The sequence below is a fragment of the Electrophorus electricus genome, chromosome 14 (assembly GCF_041902795.1).
Source record: "Electrophorus electricus isolate QZ-2024a chromosome 14, ASM4190279v1, whole genome shotgun sequence".
Lineage (NCBI taxonomy): Eukaryota > Metazoa > Chordata > Actinopteri > Gymnotiformes > Gymnotidae > Electrophorus > Electrophorus electricus.
The window spans coordinates 157,501-172,500 of NC_137510.1; the positions used below are offsets into that span (position 1 = coordinate 157,501).

At 41.0% G+C, this 15,000-nt stretch overlaps 1 protein-coding gene across 2 annotated transcripts in view; it reads left to right on the top strand.

Moving 5' to 3' along the window:
* Positions 1-15,000, top strand: part of LOC113589170 (myosin-binding protein C, fast-type) — a 41,059-nt gene that overhangs the window by 17,212 nt on the left and 8,847 nt on the right. For both annotated transcript variants that reach the window (XM_081696255.1, XM_035530929.2), the window contains 6 exons: positions 8,433-8,481; positions 9,276-9,335; positions 9,652-9,821; positions 10,097-10,229; positions 14,449-14,573; positions 14,839-14,944. In XM_081696255.1, the coding sequence (XP_081552381.1) occupies positions 8,433-8,481; positions 9,276-9,335; positions 9,652-9,821; positions 10,097-10,229; positions 14,449-14,573; positions 14,839-14,944 (643 nt within the window). The remainder of the gene's footprint in view (positions 1-8,432; positions 8,482-9,275; positions 9,336-9,651; positions 9,822-10,096; positions 10,230-14,448; positions 14,574-14,838; positions 14,945-15,000) is intronic.

A 15,000-nucleotide genomic window follows, 5' to 3' on the forward strand; every position in this document is an offset into this window, starting at 1 on the left:
ATGGCACTGGCAGCAAGGGTGTAAATTTCATTTCATTGTTTCATTTTATTACTTGGGTCTTTCTACTTAACTGGCACTTTGATGCACTGAAAAATGAATGAAATGTCTGTTTTTCTTGTGTCATCATTTTAACTGATCTGGCTAGCTGACAAATAGAACACACCGCCTGTTACCTGTATCATAAATAGAACACACATTCACACACCGCCTGTTACCTGTATCATAAATAGAACACTCACACACCGCCTGTAACCTGTATCATAAATAGAACACTCACACACCGCCTGTAACCTGTATCATAAATAGAACACACACTCACACACCGCCTGTAACGTGTATCATAAATAGAACACACACTCACACACCGCCTGTAACCTGTATCATAAATAGAACACACACTCACACACCGCCTGTAACGTGTATCATAAATAGAACACACACTCACACACTGCCTGTAACCTGTATCATAAATAGAACACACAGAACACACATAGAACACACACTCACACACCGCCTGTAACCTGTATCATAAATAGAACACTCACACACCGCCTGTAACCTGTATCATAAATAGAACACACACTCACACACCGCCTGTAACCTGTATCATAAATAGAACACTCACACACCGCCTGTAACCTGTATCATAAATAGAACACACACTCACACACCGCCTGTTACCTGTATCATAAATAGAACACACACTCACACACCGCCTGTAACGTGTATCATAAATAGAACACACACTCACACACCGCCTGTAACCTGTATCATAAATAGAACACACACTCACACACCGCCTGTAACCTGTATCATAAATAGAACACACACTCACACACCACCTGTAATGTGTATCATAAATAGAACACACACTCACACACCGCCTGTTACCTGTATCATAAATAGAACACACATTCACGCACCGCCTGTTACCTGTATCATAAATAGAACACACACTCACACACCGCCTGTTACCTGTATCATAAATAGAACACACCGCCTGTAACCTGTATCATAAATAGAACACACACTCACACACCGCCTGTTACCTGTATCATAAATAGAACACACACTCACACACCGCCTGTTACCTGTATCATAAATAGAACACTTACACCTCGCCTGTAACGTGTATCATAAATAGAACACACACTCACACACCGCCTGTAACCTGTATCATAAATAGAACACACACTCACACACCGCCTGTTACCTGTATCATAAATAGAACACACACTCACACACCGCCTGTAACGTGTATCATAAATAGAACACACACTCACACACCGCCTGTAACCTGTATCATAAATAGAACACACACTCACACACCGCCTGTTACCTGTATCATAAATAGAACACACACTCATACACCGCCTGTAACCTGTATCATAAATAGAACACACACTCACACACCGCCTGTAACCTGTATCATAAATAGAACACTCACACACCGCCTGTAACCTGTATCATAAATAGAACACACACTCACACACCGCCTGTAACGTGTATCATAAATAGAACACACACTCACACACCGCCTGTAACCTGTATCATAAATAGAACACACACTCACACACCGCCTGTAACGTGTATCATAAATAGAACACACACTCACACACTGCCTGTAACCTGTATCATAAATAGAACACACAGAACACACATAGAACACACACTCACACACCGCCTGTAACCTGTATCATAAATAGAACACTCACACACCGCCTGTAACCTGTATCATAAATAGAACACACACTCACACACCGCCTGTAACCTGTATCATAAATAGAACACTCACACACCGCCTATAACCTCTATCATAAATAGAACACACACTCAAACACCGCCTGTTACCTGTATCATAAATAGAACACACACTCACACACCGCCTGTAACGTGTATCATAAATAGAACACACACTCACACACCGCCTGTAACCTGTATCATAAATAGAACACACACTCACACACCGCCTGTAACCTGTATCATAAATAGAACACTCACACACCGCCTGTAACCTCTATCATAAATAGAACACACACTCAAACACCGCCTGTTACCTGTATCATAAATAGAACACACACTCACACACCGCCTGTAACGTGTATCATAAATAGAACACACACTCACACACCGCCTGTAACCTGTATCATAAATAGAACACACACTCACACACCGCCTGTAACGTGTATCATAAATAGAACACACACTCACACACTGCCTGTAACCTGTATCATAAATAGAACACACAGAACACACATAGAACACACACTCACACACCGCCTGTAACCTGTATCATAAATAGAACACTCACACACCGCCTGTAACCTGTATCATAAATAGAACACACACTCACACACCGCCTGTAACCTGTATCATAAATAGAACACTCACACACCGCCTGTAACCTGTATCATAAATAGAACACACACTCAAACACCGCCTGTTACCTGTATCATAAATAGAACACACACTCACACACCGCCTGTAACGTGTATCATAAATAGAACACACACTCACACACCGCCTGTAACCTGTATCATAAATAGAACACACACTCACACACCGCCTGTAACCTGTATCATAAATAGAACACACACTCACACACCACCTGTAATGTGTATCATAAATAGAACACACTCACACACCGCCTGTTACCTGTATCATAAATAGAACACACATTCACGCACCGCCTGTTACCTGTATCATAAATAGAACACACACTCACACACCGCCTGTTACCTGTATCATAAATAGAACACACCGCCTGTTACCTGTATCATAAATAGAACACACACTCACACACCACCTGTTACCTGTATCATAAATAGAACACACACTCACACACCGCCTGTTACCTGTATCATAAATAGAACACTTACACCTCGCCTGTAACGTGTATCATAAATAGAACACACACTCACACACCGCCTGTAACCTGTATCATAAATAGAACACACACTCACACACCGCCTGTTACCTGTATCATAAATAGAACACACACTCACACACCGCCTGTAACGTGTATCATAAATAGAACACACACTCACACACCGCCTGTAACCTGTATCATAAATAGAACACACACTCACACACCGCCTGTTACCTGTATCATAAATAGAACACACACTCATACACCGCCTGTAACCTGTATCATAAATAGAACACACACTCACACACCGCCTGTTACCTGTATCATAAATAGAACACACACTCACACACCGCCTGTTACCTGTATCATAAATAGAACACACACTCACACACCACCTGTAACCTGTATCATAAATAGAACACACACTCACACACCGCCTGTTACCTGTATCATAAATAGAACACACTCACACACCGCCTGTAACGTGTATCATAAATAGAACACACACTCACACACCACCTGTTACCTGTATCATAAATAGAACACACACTCATACACCGCCTGTAACCTGTATCATAAATAGAACACACACTCACACACCGCCTGTTACCTGTATCATAAATAGAACACACACTCACACACCGCCTGTTACCTGTATCATAAATAGAACACACACTCACACACCGCCTGTAACGTGTATCATAAATAGAACACACACTCACACACCGCCTGTAACCTGTATCATAAATAGAACACACACTCACACACCGCCTGTAACCTGTATCATAAATAGAACACACACTCACACACCACCTGTAATGTGTATCATAAATAGAACACACACTCACACACCGCCTGTTACCTGTATCATAAATAGAACACACATTCACGCACCGCCTGTTACCTGTATCATAAATAGAACACACACTCACACACCGCCTGTTACCTGTATCATAAATAGAACACACCGCCTGTTACCTGTATCATAAATAGAACACACACTCACACACCACCTGTTACCTGTATCATAAATAGAACACACACTCACACACCGCCTGTTACCTGTATCATAAATAGAACACTTACACCTCGCCTGTAACGTGTATCATAAATAGAACACACACTCATACACCGCCTGTAACCTGTATCATAAATAGAACACACACTCACACACCGCCTGTTACCTGTATCATAAATAGAACACACACTCACACACCGCCTGTTACCTGTATCATAAATAGAACACACCGCCTGTTACCTGTATCATAAATAGAACACACACTCACACACCACCTGTTACCTGTATCATAAATAGAACACACACTCACACACCGCCTGTTACCTGTATCATAAATAGAACACTTACACCTCGCCTGTAACGTGTATCATAAATAGAACACACACTCATACACCGCCTGTAACCTGTATCATAAATAGAACACACACTCACACACCGCCTGTTACCTGTATCATAAATAGAACACACACTCACACACCGCCTGTTACCTGTATCATAAATAGAACACACACTCATACACCGCCTGTAACCTGTATCATAAATAGAACACACACTCACACACCGCCTGTTACCTGTATCATAAATAGAACACACACTCACACACTGCCTGTTACCTGTATCATAAATAGAACACACACTCACACACCGCCTGTAACGTGTATCATAAATAGAACACACACTCACACACCGCCTGTAACCTGTATCATAAATAGAACACACACTCACACACCGCCTGTAACCTGTATCATAAATAGAACACACACTCACACACCACCTGTAATGTGTATCATAAATAGAACACACACTCACACACCGCCTGTAACCTGTATCATAAATAGAACACACACTCACACACCGCCTGTAACCTGTATCATAAATAGAACACACACTCACACACCACCTGTAATGTGTATCATAAATAGAACACACACTCACACACCACCTGTTACCTGTATCATAAATAGAACACACACTCACACACCGCCTGTTACCTGTATCATAAATAGAACACTTACACCTCGCCTGTAACGTGTATCATAAATAGAACACACACTCACACACCGCCTGTAACCTGTATCATAAATAGAACACACACTCACACACCGCCTGTTACCTGTATCATAAATAGAACACACACTCACACACCGCCTGTAACGTGTATCATAAATAGAACACACACTCACACACCGCCTGTAACCTGTATCATAAATAGAACACACACTCACACACCGCCTGTACCGTGTATCATAAATAGAACACACACTCACACACTGCCTGTAACCTGTATCATAAATAGAACACACAGAACACACATAGAACACACACTCACACACCGCCTGTAACCTGTATCATAAATAGAACACTCACACACCGCCTGTAACCTGTATCATAAATAGAACACACACTCACACACCGCCTGTAACCTGTATCATAAATAGAACACTCACACACCGCCTGTAACCTGTATCATAAATAGAACACACACTCACACACCGCCTGTTACCTGTATCATAAATAGAACACACACTCACACACCGCCTGTAACCTGTATCATAAATAGAACACACACTCACACACCGCCTGTAACCTGTATCATAAATAGAACACTCACACACCGCCTGTAACCTGTATCATAAATAGAACACACACTCACACACCGCCTGTTACCTGTATCATAAATAGAACACACACTCACACACCGCCTGTAACCTGTATCATAAATAGAACACACACTCACACACCGCCTGTTACCTGTATCATAAATAGAACACACACTCATACACCGCCTGTAACCTGTATCATAAATAGAACACACACTCACACACCGCCTGTAACCTGTATCATAAATAGAACACTCACACACCGCCTGTAACCTGTATCATAAATAGAACACACACTCACACACCGCCTGTAACGTGTATCATAAATAGAACACACACTCACACACCGCCTGTAACCTGTATCATAAATAGAACACACACTCACACACCGCCTGTACCGTGTATCATAAATAGAACACACACTCACACACTGCCTGTAACCTGTATCATAAATAGAACACACAGAACACACATAGAACACACACTCACACACCGCCTGTAACCTGTATCATAAATAGAACACTCACACACCGCCTGTAACCTGTATCATAAATAGAACACACACTCACACACCGCCTGTAACCTGTATCATAAATAGAACACTCACACACCGCCTGTAACCTGTATCATAAATAGAACACACACTCACACACCGCCTGTTACCTGTATCCTAAATAGAACACACACTCACACACCGCCTGTAACGTGTATCATAAATAGAACACACACTCACACACCGCCTGTAACCTGTATCATAAATAGAACACACACTCACACACCGCCTGTAACCTGTATCATAAATAGAACACACACTCACACACCACCTGTAATGTGTATCATAAATAGAACACACACTCACACACCGCCTGTTACCTGTATCATAAATAGAACACACATTCACGCACCGCCTGTTACCTGTATCATAAATAGAACACACACTCACACACCGCCTGTTACCTGTATCATAAATAGAACACACACTCACACACTGCCTGTAATGTGTATCATAAATAGAACACACACTCACACACCGCCTGTTACCTGTATCATAAATAGAACACACACTCACACACCGCCTGTAACGTGTATCATAAATACATGAGTGAGATTTTTAACAAACCAAACTGTTAAAAATCGAACATTTTAGGTGCTTTGCAGATTTTTATAGTGGCTGTCCTGCCGCTCTAGATATAGTTAGCTAGCTAGCAGTCCATCAAGGACTCATACCTACTGTGATGTCGTACGTAATGATAAAGTCCATCAGGGACTCACCTACTGTGACGTCGTACGTAATGATACAGTCCATGAAGGACTCATACATACTGTGGCGTTGTAGGTAATGATACAGTCCATCAGGGACTCATACCTACTGTGGCGTCGTAGGTAATGATACAGCCCATCAGGGACTCATACCTACTGTGGCGTCGTACGTAATGATACAGTCCATCAAGGACTCATACCTACTGTGACGTCGTACGTAATGATACAGTCCATCAAGGACTCATACCTACTGTGACGTCGTACGTAATGATACAGTCCATCAGGGACTCACCTACTGTGACGTCGTAGGTAATGATACAGTCCATCAGGCACTCATACGTACTGTGACGTCGTACGTAATGATACAGTCCATCAGGGACTCATACATACTGTGGCGTTGTAGGTAATGATACAGTCCATCAGGGACTCATACCTACCGTGACATGATAAGTAATGATACAGCCTACAGTCTTTTTCTTAATATTCGAGGAGATACTGAAGCTTTCCCACAGATTCTCAGAAGAGTGAATGGCCCAATGGAGAACGATAATATCTGTCATGAATTTACTTTGCTCCCTACATAATAATCACAATGTAACAATTAAGGCTGTCCAAGAAGTACGTTAAATGTAGTTAAAGACAAACTTAACATTAGATAGCTAGCTAGCTAATTAAATGAACATGAATTAGCTAGGTACTAAACATGTAGACGTGCTTGGCTAATGAGACTTATGCTATGCTAACATTCTACCAAGAGCACCACAAGCACCAGGTCTGTTAACGTTAGTCCTAGCAATAACGTTATGACAGAAGACAGCTACAGATCCATTATCCTCCTGCAGAGCAGGAACAGGTAGCAATAATTTCATTTTATTGTCTCTTCTAACTTTTGGATTGCAGCAGCATGGTTTGGTATTGCAGTTACATATTGTTATTACTATCTTTATGCCTAAGATTAACTGCTATTATGATACTGCTAAATGAGGGAATGTGTTGTTTGCTTTGCTAACTTGTACTGCATGTAACTCTGGATTATATTTAATATAACCATATATAATAATAACGTCTTGTGGCAATGGTGTTGTTTTTCAGGCCTGTTGGCTGGTCTTTGAAATATCATTAACTTGCAAAAAAATAATAATAATAATAATAATTTGATCTGTTGCTTGCTCATGCACTTGTGAGTATTCGTACGTGCAAGATCTGGAACCTAGGCATTAGGTAGCCTACAAGCAGTGGGCAGTTACTGTGTGTTAATATAATCTATAAATATTAATGCGTATTACGTACAGTGTGCAGTTACTGTGTGTTAATATAATCTACTGTGTTTTCTGTGAAATATATTCATGGTATATTCAATATATTCATGGTAGCACCACAGCATGGCATACACACACCCACTGCTCACACACTGAGACACACATGCACTCACACTCACATGTGCACACACACATAGGGTACACATACACACATACACATACACATGCGCATGCAAACACACACATATATATACACACACACACGCGCGCAAACACACACACCTGTACAGATATACCTGCACACACACCCTTTCACACAGACTGATGCACATGCCCAGACATACAAACACATACACACATACAGACACACACACACACACACACACATTCCAGTAACTAATCTGAAGCTGTGTTTGTTCTTTTAGCTGCTGAACAAGAAGGACATCAAGATATTCTTTCTGCCTTTAAACGAGCGTAAGTGTGTGTGTCTGTGTGTGGTGCACATGTGTGTGTGTTTGTGTGTGCACATGTGTGTGTGTGTGTGTGTGTGTGTGTGTGTGTGTGTGTGTGTGTGTGTGTGTGTGTGTGTGTGCGCATTTGTTTGAAGGGGTGCAGTATCTCTTGGCTTGTCTCACATTAGTTACAGTAAACTATAATGGATTTCTATCCTCTCTGTCTCTTTCACACACAGGTAGAGATCATGGGGACACAGACTATAAATTATATAAATAATATTTAGTTAAATAACAATGATATAATAAAAAAACATAAGGTTTGTAATAAGGTTTGTAATCAAGTTTATAATAAGGTTTATAATAAGGCACATGGCACGGCATCACCATGGGAACCACAAAGCTAGAAGAATGACAGTAGTTATAGAATACATAGTTATATAGTACAGTTATATAGATAAATAGTATAGTTATATAGCATAGTTATATAGAACAGATATATAGTACAGATATATAGTTATATAGTACAGTTATATAGCTAAATAGTATAGTTATATAGTACAGTTATATAGTTATATAGTATAGCTATATAATTAAATAGTACAATTATATAGTTATATAGTACAGTTATATAGTTATAAGTGTGTGTGTGTTTTATTGTGTGTTTGTGTATATAAGTGTGTGTATGCGTGTGTGTGTGTGTGTGTGTGTGTGTGTGTGTGTATATATATATATATATAGAGAGAGTGTGTGTGTGTGTGTGTGTGTGTGTGTGTGTGTGTGTGTGTGTGTGTATAATATGTGTTTTGTGTGCAGTGATGCAGGAGAGGATGAAGGAGAACTAGACTTCAGCGCTCTGCTCAAAGCCGCTAAAAAGTGGGTTTATTAAACCTAAACCTAACGCCTAACCCCTTACCCCAGACCTTAACCCAAACCCCTTACCCCTTACCCCTAGACCCTAGACCCTAACCCCTAACTCTAACCCTAACGACAAACCCTATTTAAAGTGAGTTTATTAGCCCTAACCCCTAACCCCTAACCCTAGTTAAAGTGAGTTTTCTTCTGTTAGCAATCCTTTACACAGTATTCTGCACACTATATTACTTATTAAATATGTTCCTTTCTGTTCCTCATAAAAGAACATTTCTCTATGCGTCTCTGGACCTTTATATGTGTGTCTCTGTTTTCTCAGAACTAAGAAGCCCCAACCAGAGATGGAGGAGAAGGACGTTTGGGAACTACTGAAGAATGCCCACCCCAGCGAGTACGAGAAGATCGCCTTCAAATATGGCATCACTGACCTCCGGGGGATGTTGAAACGGCTGAAGAAGATGAAGGCAGTGGAACCGAAAACTAGCGAGGGTGAGAACACACCTCACACTTCTACACACACACCTCACACTTTTACACACACACCTCACACTTCTACAAACACACCTCACACTTCTACACACACAACTCACAGTTCTATACATACACCAGATCAAACCAAATTTTGTATAATTAATACGGTAATCAAGGTAATTACAACAAACAAACATACTATAACTATAACTGTGAATATTACTGCCTGCCAGTGTGGATAAGTGTGTGTGTGTGTGTGTGTGTGTGTGTGTGTGTGTGTGTGTTTGCTGTAGCTTTTCTGAAGCGTCTGGAGGCTGCATACTCTGTGTTAAAGGAAAAGAAGATAGTTTTGAGCGTGGAAGTGGTCAACCCCAACACTGAGGTCAAATGGCTGAAGAACGGCCAGGAAATCAAACCTTCTGCAAAGTAAGAAACCCACACTCACTCACTCACTCACTCACTCAACACACTCATCACTCACTCATCACACACACATCATACACTCATCACTCATCACACTCCCATCAGTCACTCACTCACACTCACTCACACTCATCACACATCACACACTCAGCACTCAGTCACTCATCAGTCATTCATTCACACTCATTACACACTCACTCATCACACACTCATTTATCACTCACTCACTCACTCACTCACTCATCACTTACTCACTCACACTCATTCACTCATCACTCACTCACTCCACTCATTCACATTCACTTTCGCTTAAACTCATCACACACACATTCACCCTCACTCACTCACTCTATAACACACTCACTCTCTCACTCACATGTTCTCTCTCACGCACTCTCTCACGCACTCACTCTTATACTCACTCACTCACACTCACTCACACAAAGTCAACATACATACATTGTCACAAAGCAGCATTACAAATGACTGGGTCCAGATCCCAGATGACCAAGCACTTTAAGGTAGAACCCTTTGAAGGAACCCATCCTTTACTGGAGGGCCACGCTAGTAACCAGTCCATGATTCATTATGCTATTTTAGTCCATGTAGCCACTTTAGTGTAGATGTGGAGTCTCAGTTACTTCAGTGGGTCTGGGTGGAGTCTCAGTTACTCCAGAGGGTCTGGGGTGGAGTCTCAGTTACTTCAGTGGGTCTAGGATGGAGTCTCAGTTACTTCAGTGGGTCTGGGTGGAGTCTCAGTTACTCCAAAGGGTCTGGGTGGAGTCTCAGTTACTCCAGTGGGTCTGGGTGGAGTCTCAGTTACTCCAGTGGGTCTGGGTGGAGTCTCAGTTACTCCAGTGGGTCTGGGGTGGAGTCTCAGTTACTTCAGTGGGTCTAGGATGGAGTCTCAGTTACTCCAGAGGGTCTGGGGTGGAGTCTCAGTTACTTCAGTGGGTCTAGGATGGAGTCTCAGTTACTTCAGTGGGTCTGGGTGGAGTCTCAGTTACTCCAGAGGGTCTGGGGTGGAGTCTCAGTTACTCCAGTGGGTCTGGGTGGAGTCTCAGTTACTCCAGTGGGTCTGGGTGGAGTCTCAGTTACTCCAGTGGGTCTGGGTGGAGTCTCAGTTACTCCAGTGGGTCTGGGGTGGGTGGGCGGTTTCTGAGATGGTAGCATCAGTTCATCTATAGGCAGGACCAGGACATTTTAGTAGTATGAAGATAAAACAGAAAGATGTAGATATGGTATCTATAATGATGAACAACACATGAACAGCCAAAGGGTGACCACAGTCCTGAGGGGAGGGACCAGAAGGTGACCACGGTCCTGAGGGCCTGAGGGTGATCACAGTCCTGATGGTCACCACAGTCCTGAGGGCCTGATGGTGACCACAGTCCTGAGGCTCCAGGCTCTGCACCTGTATATAGAGAAGGCTAACTAAAATCTTACTAAAATCTTATCCTGGATTTAAAAATTGGGAGTGTGTCTAAGTCTCAGATTAAGCCCATCAGTTAATGAACAGCCTTCCATCTTTAAAAGGAGAAGGCTCTACCCTTGGGTGTAATCTTATTCATTCCAGGGACTAAAAGAAACCTGCATTTTGAGAGTGAGGTAGGTGAGGTGGGTTACAGTATGCAATGAGTTCACTCAGATACTGTGGTGCCAGAGCATTTAGTGTTTTATATGCCATCAAGAGTATTTTAAAACCAATCCAAAATTGAACTGGGAGCCAGTGCAGAGCTGGAACAACAGGACTAATGGGGTTTAATTTTCTGCCCCTTATTAGGGATCTCGCTGCTCTGGCAAGTTGGATTTTTTTTGGTGACATTTCAGAACATCCAATTAGACCACCATTACAGTAGTCCAGTCTTGATGAGATAAAAGTGGGGAACAATTTTTCTGCATGTGATCAGGAAAGTTAATGTCTCAGTTTAGCAATATTACATAAATGGAAAAAGGCAGTTTTAGTAACATTACATTTGTGTGTGTCAAATGAGAGATCAAAGTCAAAAGTATCACCTACGTGTTCTGGGTGTTACTGAAAAGCCATTAAGATTTAGTAGAATATTAGATCATTTGCCTCTTTGGGTCCAAGCAGTAGCACCTCTGTCTTATTGGAATTTAGAAGGAGAAAGTTGGTCACCATAGAGTTCTTTTATTTCCTTATTGCAGCCCCTCGTTTTGTTAATTGTATAGGAATTAGCAGTTATATATAACTGAGTATCATCTGCATAACAATAGAAGCTAATTGTGCCTAACATTAGTATATATAATGAAAATAATATGGGACCCAGTACTGACCCTTGTAGGACACCATATTTTACCTTTGTGAGCGCAAAACATTCATTATGTACAAGGACAAATTGATAACAATCTGTCAGGAAAGTGAAGAGAGTGCTTGCCAATGGATGTTTTCAGCTTGTCCAGTAAGATGTCGTTGTTGATGGTGTTCAAAGCAGCACTAAGATCTTAAATTGTAAGAAAAGAGAAATGTGTCCTTTACCAGAGAATCTTAAGATATCATTAACAACATTAGTTAGCACACTGTTGGTGTTGTGATGAAGCCTAAATAAAGACTAAAATAGTTAATGACTGTGATTTGTCATCATAAAGGTGCATTATTATGTCAAACTGGTTTTTCTAGTACTTTGGAAACAAAGGGCAAGTTTGAAATTGACCTGTAATTGGAAAGTTCATGGGGATGTAGACTAAGTTTTTTAATTGGTGGTTTAATAACTGCAAATTTTAATAATCTGGGAATATAATCCAGGTCCAGAGAAGAGTTAATTATACGAAATATAGGTTTTATACTAATGGGCAGTAACTGTTTGAGCAAACAAAGGACTGAATCATACTTACTTAAAGAGGATTTAGAAGTATTTATCAAAGAAATGTCTGCTTCTTCACACATTCATTCACACACTCACATATATACACACACAAAATGGTTATATGGAGGTGTGAAACCGGGCTGGATGTGATAGCTCACTCTAAAAAGCACAAGCAACTCTTTCAGGTATATGATGGAGGTTTCTGGAAGGTTTGGTGGCTCTACTTTAAAAACTGTGGATATTGTGTTCTAATTACTGCGAGAAAGAAGAAGAAGAAATAAGAGAAGCCATCTTGGCAAGACAACCTAAATATGTGTACACCAAAAAGTAATAACTTTTGTATCACATGTAATGCTTACTCACTACAATGTATGGGATTAGCAGCAGAAACCAAAATTACTGCATGATTAGTGAGAAAAAGTTCAATTTAAGACTACATGTTTTCTAATTACAGAATAATCCTACTGGTTAGATGTTTTCAGTAGGCGTGCTTTGGTTCTGAGTTTCATAATTGTATCATTTAAAAAATGTGAAATTGCTCCTGGAGTTCATTTTCAAAGAGTATATACATATATTGTACAAAACCCAGCTACGACACCTGCTGGCAGAATGTTGTAATAGCAAGGCAAAAAAGGAATGAATGAAGATGAACAAATTCTAAACTATAATGACTATAAAACATGTATATCAAAATAATTTGATTGAATTCACTTTAAATTCAGTGTGGATATGTTTTACTCTCACACTCAAACACTCACTGATACACACAGTCATTCACTCACACACACACTGAGACTCCACCTTAAACCCACTGGAGTAAACACACACACTCATTCGTTCACTCACACACACACACATTACAATCACATAACACAAAAATACTCCCTGATATACACACACACAAACACACACACATATACACTTACTTTTATTTATACGTATTTATACACATACTAACTTGCACACCCTCACTCACTGATACACATACACACACACAAACACAACACACACATACATACACAAACCACACAGTGCATGCACACACACTTACACAGACACACATGCCTGTACACACAAAGTTCTACACTGACAAAGCTCTGAGTTAAACACACTTGAGTTTTATGATATTTTAAAACATTATAACTATTTCTATCTTATGTCTTTCTGTGAAGGAAACTTAAGAATGCTGGACTATATCTGCATTGAGCTCAGCATCACTAATGGAAACCAACTGGAAATTCAACCTGATTTGTTTAGAAAATTTATTATGTTTCTATGGACCAATCACAGCCAACTAATGCTCTATCTGTTTCTGGTGAACTGATAGGCTATTCCCCTCAATGATGTAATCTCATGTACTGTGTAAGGGATCTGATTGGCTGCATGTGTTCCAGGTACATCATGGAGGCCAATGGGAACATCCGTACCCTCACCATTAACCGGTGCAGTCTAGCAGATGACGCCGCATATGAGTGTGTGGTCGGAGAAGACAAGTGCTTCACTGAAGTGTTTGTCAAAGGTGAAGACATGCCCACTTCTTCCAGTCTCAAACAGCATCAGGGACGAGGGAGGGGCTAGGCACAAGATTGTGTGTGTGTGTGTAGGTGTGTGTGTGTGTGTGTGTGTGTGTGTGTGTGTGTGTGTGAGTCCTTCAAGTTACAGAATCCAAATATATGATAGACATGAGAAGGCTATAGAAAGTGAGTGAGAAGATGGAGAAATGAAAGAAGGAGTAGACAGATAAATGGAGAGAGTCACTGATGCGGACGTATGTTTCATTACAGAGCCCCCCATCACGATCACTAAACTATTGGATGACTACCATGTGGTGGTGGGAGAGAGGGTGGAATTTGAGGTGGAGGTTTCTGAAGAGGGAGCACATGTCATCTGGTCAGAAACATGTTCACACACACACACACACACACACACACACACGTCATCTGGTC